At 60.1% G+C, this 16,190-nt stretch overlaps 1 protein-coding gene across 4 annotated transcripts in view; it reads left to right on the forward strand.

The window, feature by feature from the left end:
• Positions 1 to 16,190, forward strand: part of CRAMP1 (cramped chromatin regulator homolog 1) — a 52,377-nt gene that overhangs the window by 19,111 nt on the left and 17,076 nt on the right. For all 4 annotated transcript variants that reach the window (XM_036915902.2, XM_036915904.2, XM_036915903.2 and 1 more), the window contains 7 exons: positions 285 to 368; positions 2,875 to 2,923; positions 9,751 to 9,836; positions 10,280 to 10,403; positions 11,400 to 11,481; positions 11,892 to 13,058; positions 15,385 to 15,562. In XM_036915902.2, coding sequence (XP_036771797.2) covers positions 285 to 368; positions 2,875 to 2,923; positions 9,751 to 9,836; positions 10,280 to 10,403; positions 11,400 to 11,481; positions 11,892 to 13,058; positions 15,385 to 15,562 — 1,770 coding nt within the window. The remainder of the gene's footprint in view (positions 1 to 284; positions 369 to 2,874; positions 2,924 to 9,750; positions 9,837 to 10,279; positions 10,404 to 11,399; positions 11,482 to 11,891; positions 13,059 to 15,384; positions 15,563 to 16,190) is intronic.

Genomic DNA, 16,190 nt, shown 5'->3' on the forward strand with positions numbered 1-16,190 from the left:
TTTCCTCCTTCCCGGGGACGTGGCTCTGCCTGCTCGGACTAGTTCCCCTGCCCCTTTTCCTTGTTTAACTTTTTCTTTTGAGAATCGGTACCAGCTCCATGTTCCCGTATACCGTTCACCCAGTTTTCCCTGCTGCTAACTCTGCAGTCCTGAGCTGCCGCGGTCGCACTGGGGACCCTGCGTGCTCGGTGTTCTGCGTGGCGAACGCCCTCCCGTGTGGCGAACGCACTGTGTGCACCGCTGGCAGTGTGCCTCCTGTGTAAGCTTCACCCCCCGTCTTCCAGTGTGCTCCCGCGGGCTGAAGAAGTCGTCCCAGGAGCTGTACGGTCTCATCTGCTATGGCGAGCTGCGCAAGAAGGTCGGGGGCTGTGAGTATGAGGCGCCCGGGGGTCCCCCAGCCCCCAGGCGAGGGGCCTTCCCCTGCGAGGGCCCGCTGTGCTCGCTCCCTTGCGTCTTTGGTCCTGGGGCTCTTCTGTTTTCCCTCCAACTTTTCATTTTGGAAATGTAGCCTGCAGCAACGCTGAGGCTGTGCCTTCATGAAAGCCACCGTGTGCCTTCACCCAGACTGAGATCGAGGTCGTGGGCAGGGGCTGCGTCTGTGCACACACGCCCTCCCAGCCCCTGAGACCTGCAGGTGTAGACAGCCTGGCACCCGGCCTCTGAGCCCCTGTCCTGCTGCCCCAGCCCTGGGCCCATGCCCAGCACTGTGGGCACCAGTCAGGCCGGGGCCACCATCCTACCTAATGTCCCACCCACACCCTCATCTCCCAGTGTCCCAACTCACCAGTCCGGGCCCCACTGGGGACGGTGCCCTGACCGTAGCTGTGGAGTCCCCTGCAGCTGCTGCTCTGTGGTCTTCCGTGACGCGGTCCTTTGAAGGGTGCAGGCCCCTCGGCCTTGCTCTGATGGTCTCCTCGCCACCACACTCCCTGCAGATGGGGGCACTCTGGCCTTCCTGCGCATAGGGCCCGGCACCTCGTGCCCCACCTTGCCTTCCTGCATGGCTGCAGCCGAGGCAGCCGGGCGAGCACTCACACAGGCCATGCTGACAGCTAAACAAGGTCATGGGGGTGATCCTAAGTTGTCATCTAACTGGTCCCCTGACAGGTCGCAGCTTGGGCAGTGGGACCCAGGGCAGAGGCAGCAGAAGGGCTGGGAGGATGGGTGTACCGACCCCCAGCGCCACCTGCCCCACCGTCTCCACAGCCTGGGGCTTCTCTGTGAGCCTGCCTGGCTCCTGCTCTGCACGGTCTGCTGACGGGGGCTGAAGGGCCTGCTCCTCGAATCTGTGCTTTCTCCACCCCTTCCTTCTCGCTGTCCAAGCCGCACGGCCAGACCCCTCCCCAGCCTAGCTTGGCTCTGCACGAGCCTTTGGCCTCATCCCCCTGGCAGTTGGCTGCTCTGTAACCGTGGGTGTCGGCTGGGCCCTGGCCCACAGGGCCTCTGCACTTGGACTTCAGCTGGTTTTTTGCCACCCTCAGCTCCCCTGCCACGTGTCCCCCCGGGCCTGCCAGCACCGCCTAGTTGGTGCCTTGCAGGCCACCTGCACGTCTGTTGCATGCACATGCATGCCCGCGAGGCCCCCGCTGTGGCTGTCTGCAGTCCTCACCACCGTGTTGAGCCCGCTTGTCTTTGGAGGGTGGTTCCTTGGATGGGCTCTGTCTTCCGGCTCGAACCCTGGGTAGTGGCTCCATCTACCCAGGCCTCTGTCCTTCTGTCTGTCCAGCCTGCCAGATGCCCTCCCTCCTCCTTTGCCTGTTAGCTCCTGCTTACCTGTGGATCTCAGCTCACATGTCCACCACCCTCCATGGCAGCTGGGCCACCCTGTCTCACATAGCCCGCCAGCCCTGTCCTCGGGCAGTGCCCACTGCTGTCCCCTGCATGCTGTGTGCTGTGATGTACCCATCCCGTGGGTGCGCGTCCATGGTGGCTGACCCTGCTCTGTGTCTCTGGAGACACACTTCCCCCTGGCCCTGCCTCCTGCACAGCATCCTGCAGTGTCTCCTCAGGCCATCGTGTGGCCAGGAGTTCTCTGAGTTACTGTTTATCTGAGAAGTCTTTAGTCTTCATCCTTTAAAAGATACTCTTGCTAGATGTGGAATTCTCACTTGGCGGTTTTTCTTTGCTTTAAAGATGTTTCAAGTCTGGGCTGTGCTGTTTCTCGTGGGAGGTCGTGGCTGTTCATGTCCCTGTCCCCTGCAGGTGGCGTGTTGTTTTTCTCTGGCTGCTTTCAGGGTTTTGTCTTTGTCTTTTGGTTTTCAGTGGCTAATCCCCCGTCCCCTCCCTGACACAGTGAAAGAGTTCTCAAAGAATTTTGCACTGAGTACCCAGACATGCACACCCGCATCCCCTCACCTGGGCACTGCTCTGCTTTCTCACACCATTTCTGAGGATGGCGAGGGCCAGGAAGGCGTCTCCTTGTGAGCACACGGGGTCTCAGGGAGCTCAGCACCCTGGGAGCCTGGGGTGCAGAGCTGATGGCTGCAGGCCCACAGGGGACACGAGGCCGGCAGAAGCCTGCACAGGGTATGGCGGTGACCCTGCACAACGAGAGTCCCTGAGCCAGGCGGCTGGGGCCGGGCACAGCCTCAGCAGAGCAGGGTCTGGGGAGAGTCGGGAGGGGTTGTTAGCTGTGCAGACACACAGTAGCTCTGAGGAGGCCTGGGTGGTGGATGGGATGTGCAGATGGGGATGGCGCCCTCAACCAGGGACCTATTTTGACTCCAGGGGGAGGCTGCAGCTAATGTAGGGGTTTTATTCCGAGAGACCGTGTGCTCCAGAGAGGATCCGGGGTCTGTGTTGATGATGATCATGGGCATCTTGGGGCGGTTGCTCCTGCCTCACGGTCACACTTATTCTCTTTTCCAATCAAAGGCATGGATGACAAGAACGCCACGAAGTTGAACGAGCTCATCCAGGTTGGGTAAGTGGGCACTGCCTGGGGAGACACTCCCCATTCCTTTGGGGCATTTCCCTTCTTCTGTGGAATACAGAACTTGAAATATGTGCACTTTGCTTCCCTTTCCTCAGCGAGGACCTTGCATCCTGAGCTCTTCAGTAACACCTGGTCCCTCCCGGTGAGGCCTGAGGGCCTGTCTTTGCTCTTCCCTCGGCGTGCACGGGGGTGGTGGGCTCCACACAGCCCTGCATCTCCTGGTGTTTCTAGAAGGCCTCCCTCCTGCCTTCCTGCCCCTGTTTATCTGGTCTGCCCGTTCTCCCTTGTGCTTTTTTTTCCTCCTCTGCCCACCAGCCCTCCTTGTGCCCCCAGGGGCTCTGCACCCCCTCTAGGCACTGCCAAGTCTGACTCTGTTCTGCCCTCACACTCATGGCCTCCAAGGGCTTGACGTCCTGGTCACAGAAAGTGCCAGGGACGCCTGCTTAGCTACGCTGCTGTGACCAGCTCTGTCCTGAGACCCCATACAGGGAACTTGCCGCGTGTGAAAGCCCCCCGCCAGGGCTGGTGTCGTCCCCGTGCCTGTGGCTTCCCGCTGGCCCTGGGTTTGGAGCTGGCCTTTGAGCCCTCCTCAGCTCGCTCAGCCTTGTGCTGGCCTGGCCTGCGGCCGGCTGTGTGCCAAGCCACCCCCCAGCTCCCTGCCCACCCGTGCCCGCCTCGAGGCTATCCCAGCACCTTCTCCTGGAGCTGTTTTAACTCGCCCCAGGGCCTCTGTTACCTTTTCTGGGTAAGGATCCCAGATCTAGTTTGTCCCCCATTTCTGTTCTTTGATTTATCAATCCCGTCATGTCCCCGGCATTTCTCTGTCCCAGCTGGACACCCAAGGTGGCTCTTTCTGGGACAGATGCCCCCAACCTCACACCCCCAGGGCTGCTAGCTCAGTGCCTTTCCCCCCACAGGCAGACAGCAGCACTGCAGAGGGGCCTCCTGCCCTGGCCCCTTGGCCTCTTGTAGCTGCGGTAACACTGCCGCTGTCATGCCGCTGTCCTGGACTCAGGCATAGCCCCGGCCTCCCATGCCCCGTTCTACTGTCCGGGGGTTCTGTGTGTGTATGTTTCTCACCTCGGGGTGGCAGGGGGGAGCCCTCATTAGCAGCCACATGTCCCTCCCAGTCACAGCCCCAAGCTTCACTCCTGCCTGGACCTCTGCCCACTGAACGGACAGACCCACTTGCCATCCCCAGGCCCCTGCTGGGTGAAGTCCCCTGTTCTGTGGGTTGAGCTCTGTGCTGGGACAGCCTTCTTCAGTGTCTGCTGCATCTGCAGGATGTCACCATCTTGCACTTCTGGCTCCCTGTCTCCCTCTGCCTGGTGTGGGATGGCCTGCGAGCCCCAGACAGGTGTGAGCTCCTGCCAGGTGTGGCCAGCTGTGTGCATTTCTGTGCTGGCACCAGCCCAGAGCCTGCCTTTGCAGATGCTTGTGTTAAATTCTCAAAGCTCTAGTTCTGTGAACCGCCACCAGCTTGGAGCCAGGCCTCATGGTAACTATGGTGTAACACTGTTGTGGAAGGAGCAGTGATTGACCACGAGTGCCAGGAAGGGCAGGTGGCATTGCAGACCGGTGTCAGTGGGCACACGGCCCGCCGGACCTGTGTGGGACAACGTCAAGGGCGAGCAAGAAGAGAGCCCCTGGCCAGGGCCTTGGGGGTCACCTACTCCCCTCCGCCACTCATCTCTTGCCACTCCAGGGTCTCTTCTGTCCCCCTTATACCTGCCCTGTGCCTGTCAGGTAGGAACTGTGTTTGTCCTGGGACCTGGGATTCTCAAGCAGCATCTGCGCATCTGAGCAACCTTGCCAAGGTGGAAGATCCTGGCTGGGTGGCTTCTGATACTGCCATGGCACCGGCTGGGGAGGGAGCTGCCCAGGAGGGACAGTGTGCCCCTGTGGGGCAGTTCCAGGCCCAGTCGCACTTCACCTCTTATTTCAGTCACCCTGGGTTTCTGGGGGGGACATGCCCAACTGGTCGGGCAAGGCGGAAGGCATTTCAGTAAGTTTGAAAATGGCCAGAGGGTCAGTTTCAGGGGCTGCTGGAGATCAGAGAGCCTCAAGGCTCTGAGCTGGAGGCTGAAGGTCCAGGCCAGCCTGGGAGCAGAGCTGAGCCGTTGTGCAGCCCTGAGGCCAGAGGTGGGGCTGGTTCTGAGCGAGCCTGGGCTTAGGAGGGGCACTCGCTGGTCACGCATTTGCTTTGAATCTTTAATTCGTAACATAGTGTTGGGTTATGACCTAAGCGACAGACAAGCTTCCGTGAGTCCATCCTGGGATCGTCAGTGGTTGAATGCGTACATGGAGACAGACACATCTGTCCCGCAGCATTCCACATAGTGTCTGCAGATACTGTGCCGATGAGGAGGGGAGAACAGAGCCCCTCTCTTAAGGGTGGGCTGTGTGTAGGGACCACTTTCTTAAGAGGGCTTAATCCAAGGAGGAAGGGAGCCAGGCCATGGGGAAACCTGAAGGAGGCGGCCTTGGCCGGGAGGTCAGGGTCACGGCGTGGAGGACGAGCACCACACAGACGTCTGACCCCAGTCAATGTGCAGGCGTGGAGCGGCCTCTCTCAGCCCTCTACTGAAGCCTGATGAGCCCGTAGGAGAGCTCGCGGGCCCCTGGTGCCCAGCTCCCCGGGCTTTCCGAGCAGCCTGCCAGGCGGAGAAATGGCGCGAGTGCTGGACCAGCGGCCTTCCCAGCCAGCGCTTGTGCCGCTTCCACCCGCCCTGCCCAGAGTTAGAAGGGACGCGGAGGGCTGCCCTGCTGCGTGTGGTGTCTCTTGTCCTCTTGTGCCGTGGTTCCTCTCTCTTCCGGGCGGTGTGGGTTTGTCTGCGGTGTGCGGTGCATGCTGCACGCTCACCGCAGGGCACATGTATGTGCTGTCCGTGTCCACTGCTGCAGGACCCGGCAGATTCGCTGCTGAGCTCACGGTCCCGTGCCCCCCCCCCACGCCCTGAAACCTCCCACCTGTTGCCGTCTCCACGGTGCCTGTTCCAGAATGTCAGGGAGGGAACTGTGCAGTGGGCAGCCATCTCGGACCGGCCGCTCACCTGCCTCTTGAGTTTAGCAGATGCATGGCACTGTGTCCCATCACAACCAAGACTCACCAGGCCCCCCCATATTTCTCCCTGCTGCCCCTTGTGTTCCTCCCCTTTCCATGTGCATTCCCAGCCCCCTCTAGGCTGCTTCGTCCCCTCCAGTCCAGCCCTTCCAGGAATGGTATCTAAGTGAGTCCTGCCTTGTGTGGCCTTTTGAAGCTGCTCGTATCTTCCACTCTGCAGTATACACTTGAAAGACGTCCACGTGGCTGCGTGCATCCGAGTTCGTGCCTCTTGCCGCAGTGTGTCCTGGTGTGGCTGTCCAGTCCTGTTTATCCATCCCCCAGGGAGGCACTGGCATTCGCTTTGGTTTTGTTTTGTTTTGCCCCCGGGGGCAGCAGTGGGGAGATCCCGCAGCTCTAAGGGGCCACCAGCGCTTCCCCACGCTCCCCAAGCTCTGTTCCCGTCTGTTCCCTTGTACTGTCCTAGCAGGTGTGCAGTAGTATCTCACTGTGGGTTTGTGTTCCCTGATGGCTGATGGCCTTGCGAATCCCTCGTGCTTCGGGCCACCTGTAAATCTTTGGCAAAGTGCCCATTTTCTCACTGTGTTTAGAGAGTGCATTATGTGTTCTGGGTGCATGCCTTCGTTGGGTGGGCGCCCACACGTTCCTCCCAGTCTGCAACCCATCCTGTGGCCATTACGTGTGTCTTTTGTAGGGCAGGAGGGTGTAGCTTTGGTGAAATCGCTTGTCATTTTCTTTTATGGAAATTTTTGTTTTTGGTGTCATATCTAAGAACTCTTTGCCTAACCTTAAGGTCACAAAGATGCTTTCCCATATTTTCTTGTAAAAGCTGTAGGTTTGACATTTAAATCCACCATCTACATTGAGTAAGCTTTTGTGAGCGACAGGAAGTTCATGCGCAGGCTCGCTGTGGGGGCCACTGGTTCCCGCCCGTGTGCCAAGGGCCCGGTCCCTCCCCCACGAGCTGTGCTGTGTGGGTCTGACCCCAACCTACAGCTCTGTTCCGCTGGCCAATGTGTCTGTTCTTTCACCAGCGGATGTCAGTTTTTAAGAACAAAGCTCACAGTTTGTAAAGGTGAAACAGGAATGGGGGAAAAATTAGTAAGGCTGCCTTTAGAAAAGTACTCCTGTCCATGCAGACCTGTTTCAGTTAACTGAAACCCCTTTCTTTAAAAGTTGTAGGATTAGATTAAGGAGCAAATGAATTGAGAAAATCCCTAAAATTAAACCTTATTACCTTGTTCACAGACCTGGAAGCATAGATTAGCATGTGCACATCACATTTTATCAAGTAACTTTGCAGAGAGGAAAATAAGCCTATCAGAAAGGAAAGCCAGACTCCCGGGCACGCAGAGGAGCTGCTCTGCTGTCTGTTCTGTCAAGGTGATGCTCAGCACAGGGGTCAGACAGGGCGGCCTGTGTGGTGACAGCTGGCCAGCGGTGAGGTGCGGTGTGCAGCCGGGAGGAGAGGCCGTCCTCACTTGGAGAGCTCCCACCACGAGCAAATGAAGGGGTTGCCGTCTCAGAATGGCTGTCTGATCGTGCGAAGGGGCTGCTTCACTTCACTTTAAAAAAAGGAAGTCACAAAAGAGCAGTTTAACGGAAAATGTGATTATCACAAACACAGGTGCCTCGTGCTGCAGCCACCTGCTCTTCCAGCCTGCCTGCCACTGTGTTTTGTGTGGGGCAGAAGAGTCTGATTGTTCCCAGAGCCCTCTGTTGGAGGACATTATCTAAGGATGTGACCCATGCTTCCTTCTTCCTCTTTTGAAGTGTTCCTCGTAGGGGCCCTCCTGCAGCCCCCAGCTCAGTGCACCCCTGCTCTCTGTATGCCTTGGGCTGAGGGGTTCAGACCCGAGCCCCTGCTCCCAGTAGAGATGGTGCTCACCCCGCGCAGGCACCGGGCCTCTCTGAGTCACACCTCTTAACAGTCAGGGGAGCTGGCTTCCCAGGGTCGTCTTGCCTTTTCGGCCCACCTTCCCGAATTGCAGGTGTGCCCTGTGGTGTCCTGTGTTTGATTCCTTGCATAGAAGGGGCTCAGTCAGTATTTAGGTGGACAGGTGGGCAGGCTTCCTGAGCTCCCTGCTTGCTGGCTGCACCCAGCTGTGGCCCTGCCCCCAGGGGCCCTTGCTGTTTTGCTGGCCTTGTAAATGCTTGCTCACAGCCCTACAGACTTTGGGGGTGATAGTGAAGCCCCTTGAGGAGTGGGGGCTCTGTGCTGACGAACTGGGGCTGCCTCCCTGTGGGAAGGGGAGTGCATGGTGCTCCCCAGAAGTTTGGCTCTGGCAGGTGCTGCACAGGCTGCCTGGCACTGTGTCCAAGACCAGTGTCTGCCTTCTCATCTCCTGTTTCAGGCAGCCCTTGAGCGCCACTCCGTATAATTGTATGAGTAATATTTGAATACCACCATATATAAATATAGGGAGACCCCAACTACTTGGCTTCTGCCCCTTCCCCAGAGGTAACTACTTGCACACATTTCATGCATAACTTTCTGAATTTTTTCTCAGGGAATTTGCACAAATGTACGGACACAAATATGAATATGTACAGGTACAAATGTGCAGTTTTCCTACATCTTTAGAGTTCATATGTGTGCATTCTGTGACTTTCCACTGACTCTTTCTGAGAAGTGGAGTAGCAAGGGTACCCCAGCCCTCTCCCCGGTGTCACAGCCAGGAGTCGCTCAGTCGAAGAAGTTGGTTAAACCCGAGTCATAAAAACAGTATGAACCTTTCCTACAACAAGCCTGCATTCGTTCACCAACCGCTGGGTGGCTGGCCAAGCAAGGCCTTTTCTTTGACTGGGGCTCACTCGGGGTTCTGCACTGTTTCTATCAGATGTGGTAGTGAAGGTGCGTCGTTGATAATTTCCTGTTCCAAGCAGAGCAAGAACATGGTCCAAAGCAGTGGGTCACCCCATTTCATGTTGCCTTGCCTACACTTAACCTGCCTGCTCTTTGTCAAAGCAACCTACCTTTATTGAGAATTTCAGAAGCATTCCAAGTGTGCTTTCCTGAAAGAACTATTTTTGTTGCATTCATATTTTTTTTTACCAGTTACACAGTATTTCTTTAACTTCTATAATTCTAACAGTTTCTGAATTACTACCATAGCAGTAATCAGGTGTAGTGTCGCCTACAGCTGAGGGAAATCAGGGAGGCCCCACAGATCCCAGGCCTGCCTGCAGGTTGGTTTTGGGGAGCATAAGCAACGCCCGAGGCCTGCTGGCTGTGTATGCCCTGTGCTCCCCACACCCTCCCCGTGTGGTTTACAGGGGATCCTCACTGACTCGGAGCCAGGCTCACTTGGGTGGGCTGAGGCCTCTCCAGGGACCCCGCCTAGAGGAAGAGAAGAGGCTGTGCTGTCCGGCATCCGATGGGCTGCCATGCAGCGGGCTGTCCAGGGACAGGGTGGCCGCTGGTGCAGCCGGTCCCTAGGCTCAGGGGCAGGGCACGTCCCTTGTAAGCGGCAGGCATCCTCTTCGCATTGTGAAGCACAGCCGGGAGAGCGGTGGGACGTCTGGGGTCACTGTGCTGTCCCTGCTGTGCACGTCGGCCCGTCGTCACTGGAGCTCCAGGGGAGCCTCACAGGCTGAGCACGGGCTCTGGGGGCCAGGGTGGTTGTCCAGCCAGGACCTGCTTCCACTCCGGGTCTGTGGGTGTTGGACACGCTGGCCCTTCCATCATGCACTGGGCAGGGGGTGACTGTTCATCCATAGGCCTCAGCTCCTCCTTAAAACCCTTTTCCAGGGCCACCACAGTCCGTTACAAAGGGAGAAACCTGCGGATCAAAGCACCCATGTGCCGAGCCCTGAAGAAGCTCTGTGACCCAGATGGTATGTGAAACGTGGGCTGGGTGGTGCCAGCATGCTCTGTGGCCCACACAGATCTGGGGAGGCATTCTACCCTGCCCCGCTCAGCGGTGGACAGGCCGAGCCGGGAGCATTTCATGCTGGCTGTGTGTCTGAGCTTGCGTGACCTGGTCCTGCCATGGCAGCTTCTGGACTGGAAGCTCCCTGTTACAGCGCCGTGTCCATGCAGCACTGTGTCCATGCAATGAGTCAGGTCAGCTCAGATGCCACAGCGGTGTTCAGATGGAGCCGTCTAGCACGGCCCAGTCCATGGCTCTGGCCACTTAAAAGTGCCACGTGGGGTTCCCCCATGGAGTGCAGACCTTGCAGGGCCCCGAGCCCCCCTGACTTGTACCTGCCTGGCCAAGGGCTCTGGGTCTGCGTCACAGTCTGTTTGTGCCGGCTCCCCCTGCCCCTTCCTGTCACAGGCTTGAGTGACGAAGAGGACCAGAAGCCAGTGCGTCTGCCCCTGAAAGTCCCTGTGGAGCTGCAGCCGCGGAACAACCACGCCTGGGCCCGTGTGCAGAGCCTTGCCCAGAACCCAAGGCTCAGGTAACGAGGCTGGGCATTTAGCGGGGCAGCCGCGAGGGACACTGCTGCAGGGGCCTTGAGCAGAGCTCACCCAGAGCTCTGACGCTGTACTTTGCATCCTCCGACATGACGTGAGCATGGGGCCCCATCACCAAGGCCTCGCGCTTTTGGGGCCTGACCGTGCTGAGCTGCAGCTGCGCGCCTGCGGAGGGGCTCTCAGGCCGAGAGCGGGATGTACAGGCTGTGCAGTCTTTCCCCTGAAGCCCCTTTCTGTCCCTCCCTGACTGTCTCCCCGATTAGACACAGGGCAGCACTATGGGGCCGGACCGCTTTCCGTTCACATGGTTTCTTTAGGTGGAGGTTAAACCCAACTCACACAGTCAAGCATCAGCCATTTGAAGTTGTCCAGCACAGAGGCGTCGAGGCCCTTCCCGGTGCCTTCCAGCCGTCACCTCTGGCTGGTTGCAGAATGTTTTCATTTCCCCGAAAGGAACCCACATCCACTGAACACTCCCCTTCTCTCCCTGGGCCCCTTGCAGCCGCCAGTCCCCTTTCTGCTCTGTGGAGTGGCCCGGATGGGACACGCGCCGTGGTCCTTTTTGTCCAGCTTCACACCAAGTGTGGGGTTTTCACGGTCCATCCATGTCGCAGCCTCTGTCAGCCCTTTATTCCTTCCACACGTAATTTTCATTTCCTTGGGATCGGTTAAGGCTGGCCAGACCCACCCTCCTCGAGCCTCGAAGGGGCTACCCGCGCACAGAGCTGGGCTGCCCCGGGCCTGTGTCCCGGTCGGGACCGTGCTCTGTGAAGGGTGCGTGGTCGCTGCTTTCACGTGCGTCTCCAGTCACCTCGGAGCTCCACCTTTCAGATGAGGAGTCGGGGCCTCGCAGGGGTGTGGCTGCACGGGCCCCTCCTCTTTGCCCTTCGGCCCCACGGCCCTGTCCTACCACAGCGGCCTCGGTGCGTCGGAAGGCCGGGGTGACAGCCCCCCTTCCCCTGCCTGCCCTTTCTCTGCAGGATGATCGTGGAGCTCCATCGAAAGGTCTCCAGCCTCATCGAATTCTTGAAGCAGAAGTGGGCACTCCACGAAGTGCGAATTGTATCTTTTTCCCACTAGAGCACCTGCTCCCTGGGATGAAGTCCTGCTCTTCGGTCCTGGGGTTACCGTGGGCCCCATGGGGAGTGGCAGCCGTGCCATGAGGGGATGTAGAACTAGGACCCAGAGCCCCTCACCCTCGCGGGCCGTGCACATGAACTCCCTCTCTCGTCCTCAGTGTTACGACTCCGGAGTGGCGGCCGTCCCTGCCGTCAGCGGCTGCCGTCTGGCCCACAGGGCATGGCAGATTGAGGATTGGCCAGGGATAGCCACAGACTTGTCTGTGTCCTTGGCTGGCTCCCAGCCCTGCGCAGTCCCCAGTGAGGAGGGCATGTGTGGGGTGTGAAGTGCCTGAAGAAGGAAGGGTCTGGGTCATGCGGGTGTTGCACGGGGCTCCTTGACAGTGCGCTCAGCGGAAGACGCTCGAGGAGCAGCCACTGCAGGACTCGTTCGTGGAGCCATTGCAGGAGAAGGTGGCGCTGCACCTGTTTCCAGGGGAGAACTGCACGCTGACCCCACTCCCAGGGGTGGCCCGCGTGGTGCACTCCAAGGCCTTCTGCACAGTGCACTGGCAGGAGGGTGGCCGGTGCAAGCAAGGTGCCAAGGATGCCCACACACTGCCTCCAGCCCAGATCCTGGGCATCCAGAGCGGCCAGGGTACGGCCAGAGGCCAGGTGAAGTGTCCACGGGGCAGTGCCGAGGGCAGGGGAATGGGGCGGCTCCCTCCCTCCACCGATGCTTCGCAGAGCTCTGGAGAGAGCTCCCCTGAAAGCGCCCCTGGGGAGGGGGCCGCCCTGAGCCTCCGCGGCCTGGACACTGCCGATGGGCCTCCCCCTGGGCTCCAGGACGGCGGGGGACAGCTTGAGAAGAGCCCTGTGGCCGCTCCTGCAGAGGGCGGGGACAGCCCTGCGGGAGAGCCCAGGACTGTGCCGTGCGCCTGTGGCCGGCCTCCGGACCTGGAGGAGGAGCTGTCCCTCCTTGACCCCTTCCCCCGCTACATGAAGTCCTGCCAGGACCTCATTGTCCCCGAGCAGTGTCACTGTGCACCCCTGCGGTCCTCAGGGTGCGCCTCCCCGGAGACTCAGGGCCACTGCAGCCCAGAGGCGGCTGACCTCGCCCAGGCTGGGGCGCCCTCCCCCATCCACACCCCACCCATCTCTGGGCCTCAGCCCAGCCCTGGGCCCCAGCCCGACACCTCCATGAAGGACTCAGCAGATGCCCCTGCAGAGGAGCCCCGGGGCAAGGTGAGCCCCTCAGACCCCTGCATGCCTCAGGGACCGCCTGCCAGCAAGCCCCCAAGGGATGTCCCTGCCAGCCGGCTAGCCCAGCGGTTCCGCGAGGAGGGCTGGAGCCTGCAGACCTCCGAGAGCCTCACGTTGGCTGAAGTCTACCTCATGATGGGCAAACCACACAAGCTGCAGCTGGAGTATGACTGGCTGGCCGTGTGGGGCCCCGAGGGCCAGGGCCCTGGCTGGCAGGCCCAGGGTCCCTGCGCCGGCACCCCCCCCACTGCCTTGCACAAGCAGCGCCTCCTCAACTGCCTCCTGAAGCTCATCTCCACCGAGGTCAACCCCAGGCTGGTACGTGCGGTCAGTGGGACAGTTGTGTCCCAGCAGGGGAGGCCTAGCCCCATGGCGGCTCCGTGGGGTAGGAGAAGGCAGGAGCCCAGATGACCAGCGGCCCCACGTGGTGCCCTCAGCTGGAGCAGTACAGGGCGGGGCCGCAGTCCTGCCCAGCACAGGCTGTCTCGGGGGCCAGACATGGCGCCACAGACGAGGCGACCAGCAGGCCGGACCCAGCCAGGCTCCTGGGATTCTGCTGAGCCCTGAGCCTGCGGATGGGGGCGCTGTGCACACGGGTGGAGTAGCAGACTGGCCAGAAGCCGAGCCGGGACCAGGCTTTCCTGAGTACCTGTGTGGGTGCAGGCGCGGCAGAGGGAGTAACGGGGTGGGGTTTGTGCTGTAAGACGGCCGGTGTGGTCGCACAGTGGCGTGGCCCCAATGGAGGGAGGGGACGTGCAGGTCCCTGGGGCTGCGGGGGCACCCCTAAGGATGTCTAGGGAGACCTCCGTGGGCAGCATCCAGGATGTGGCTCCTTGGTGGGTGGATGGCTGCTGAGCTGGAGGTCGTCACCACGGCAGCCCGCGGCCCCCACCTGGGAAGGCCGGTTAGCAGAGCCCACACCTGGGGCCAGAGGCACCTCAGAGGGCGGGCCGCCAGCTCTCCTGGGCATGCAGAGCTGAGCGCTGAGGCTGGTTGGTCCTGAGGTGGCGGCGTGTGTGTGGCGTTCAGATGCAAGGAGGTTCACGAGGCCCAGCTGAGGGACTGGAATGTGGTGTTCTTGAAGGAGTAGGGTGGAGGCGGGCCGGAACTGCGGGGCCCTGGGGACCCTGAGGCTGATTCCTGTGTGATTCCATTGAGACCAAGTGCCAAATGCACCCATCACCGCGGGCTATGCGCCATGCCTGGGCTGGGCTCCTCCGTCGGCCTCCCTGGGTGCTGGCCCGGAACAGTGCTCAGCAGAGCCCGCAGGGAGTGAGCAGGTGGCACGTGAGAGAGGTGGCTCTCGCAGATGTGGCTGGGGACTGGCGAGGGCTGCAGAGGCCAGGGTGGCGGCCTCTGGACGCAGTGGTATACAGAGGACTGTGGGCAGGCATAGGCAGTGCTGGGGTGACCTGACAAATGATGAGTTTAAAAACCTTTTTCCGATGTGCTTCTGGAGGGGTCAGGAGAAGAGGCTTTGGGATCATGAACCCAGGGCCCTAGTTAAGAAGGCCGGGCTAGGCCAGCTTCTGAGAAGGCTGTAGGCAACTCGCATCGTAGGAGTTCTGGGACAGGGCTGAGGTGCAGGCCCTGACCTCTGGAGGGGGATGGGGGGCAGAAAACAAAGGGGTGCTCAGAGTTGTGGCTTCCAGACTGAGGTGTCTGGCCAGCAGCTGCCATGCCACCTGGGAACTCAGGATGAGATGCAGGTTCTTGGTGCCCCACAGACCCCCCACCCTGGGAATTCTGGTGCAGCTCAGATGGGAGAACCACTGGATAGAGGCCCCAGGTGGAGACTGGAGACCGTTCACGGGGGTTGGGCTTCCTGGTCCTGCCAGTTTCCTGCTGCTGGACTCTGCCGGGCAGAGGGGGATGCGGCCATGCAGCTGGAGCCAAGCCCGGGAGAGTCGGGTCCTGGCCTGGGGCCGGCTGGTGCTCAGCTGGGTGGTTGCATGGGGGCAGAGGCAGGGGTTCCTGTGAGAGGGAGAAGGTGGGTCAGGATGGAGTTGAAGGGTCATGGGAGGTACAGGGACCGGCGAGGATGGAGTTGGGGAGGGCACCAGACTGAGAAAAGCCTGGGGAGGGTGTCCCTGCGGCACAGACCCCAGGACTCGTGGCCTCAGGCAGGGACTTAGGAAACCACTGAGATTGGGGTTCTGACTCCAGAGACAGATCTTGGGCTGTGGTTGGGTTAATTCTAGAAATTAAGTTTGCATTTCCTTCCTCTGACTCACAATGGAAGGGGCCACTGCAATCCTGAGGCACGCTCCTTACGAAGGCCAGTCGCTGTTGCTTGCCATGCAGCATCCCTGCTGGCAGCCCAAGGGCTCTTGATGGCCAGCAGGTGTCCTGCCAGGGGTGCCCTCTGCCGTGGGACTGCCCATCCGTGTCAGCCACAGGCAGCGAAGGCGGTCAGCAGGGGAGGGTGGTGTTTCCGAGCGCCTACCTGACTGGTCGTTTCACAGCCTGCGCTCTGCCAGGTGGCCCCAGGGATGCCACCCTTTGCCATCATGCAGATGTGACCCTGGAGCCCTTTTCTGTCTCTCTGAACTCAGGGACTTCCCGTGCCTCCTGCTCTGGGCACCGGTCCTAGAGCCCTGTTCCCATGCTGAGCCCGGCTGTTGTCTCGGCCCTTCTGTCCCAGGCCCCAGAAGTACACGCCAGTTCCACCCCCTCCGTGAGGCCCCCCCAGGAGGAGCAGTCCGCGAGCCCCCCAGGCAAGGTGGCGGCCGTCAGCTCCCGGAGCCCTCGCTGCCCTCGGAGCCAGTCTGCCCTCCGCGGCAGCAAGGCCTTCCCGCCCGGCGCAGTGCCATGCCCCTCAGGTGAGCCCCGCAGTGCCTGTGCCCCCCAGCTGGCCATGCTGGGCCCTGCTGGGCACTGGTGGCTGCGTTGGAGGTGAGCGCGTGGGGGTCTCTGGGGCCCAGCCCCACTCCGTCGGCCATGGTCTGCAGATGGGATGAGTGTGCAGAGATCTCCCCCTCCTCCCGGGAATACGTGCAGGGGCCCGGCTCCCACAGGAGGCAGCTGTTGGGAAACACCGGGTGGCCGGTCACTTGTGTCTTGCTTTGTATGACCAGCAGGGGCCTCCGTGATGTGCTGCCAGTGGCTTAAAGCCTCAGAAGGGTTGGTCCTTTCTAAATCTTAAAGACTGTTTTCCTTTGTGTCTAGTTTAAAAATAAAATAAAATAATAGAATAACGAACCTTCAGTTGAGGGATTCCCCAGCAGTTTAACACCAGTCCTGGAAGGAAGAACAGTGGCTCACCTGTCAGTCCATGGTGTCCCTTTGCCCCGGTTGTGTCTAGAGAGTAACTAAATGCAGGGTCCCCAGTGGGATTACTTAGTACATAAAACCCCAGGGCAAACATGCCCCATTTCCCTGAGGCATCAAGTTAACTTGCTTACTAATTTTATAATAAGATTTTCATGGCTGGAATCATGAATTCTGCAT

The sequence above is a fragment of the Manis pentadactyla genome, chromosome 10 (genome assembly GCF_030020395.1).
Source record: "Manis pentadactyla isolate mManPen7 chromosome 10, mManPen7.hap1, whole genome shotgun sequence".
In the NCBI taxonomy this organism is placed as follows: Eukaryota; Metazoa; Chordata; class Mammalia; order Pholidota; family Manidae; genus Manis; species Manis pentadactyla.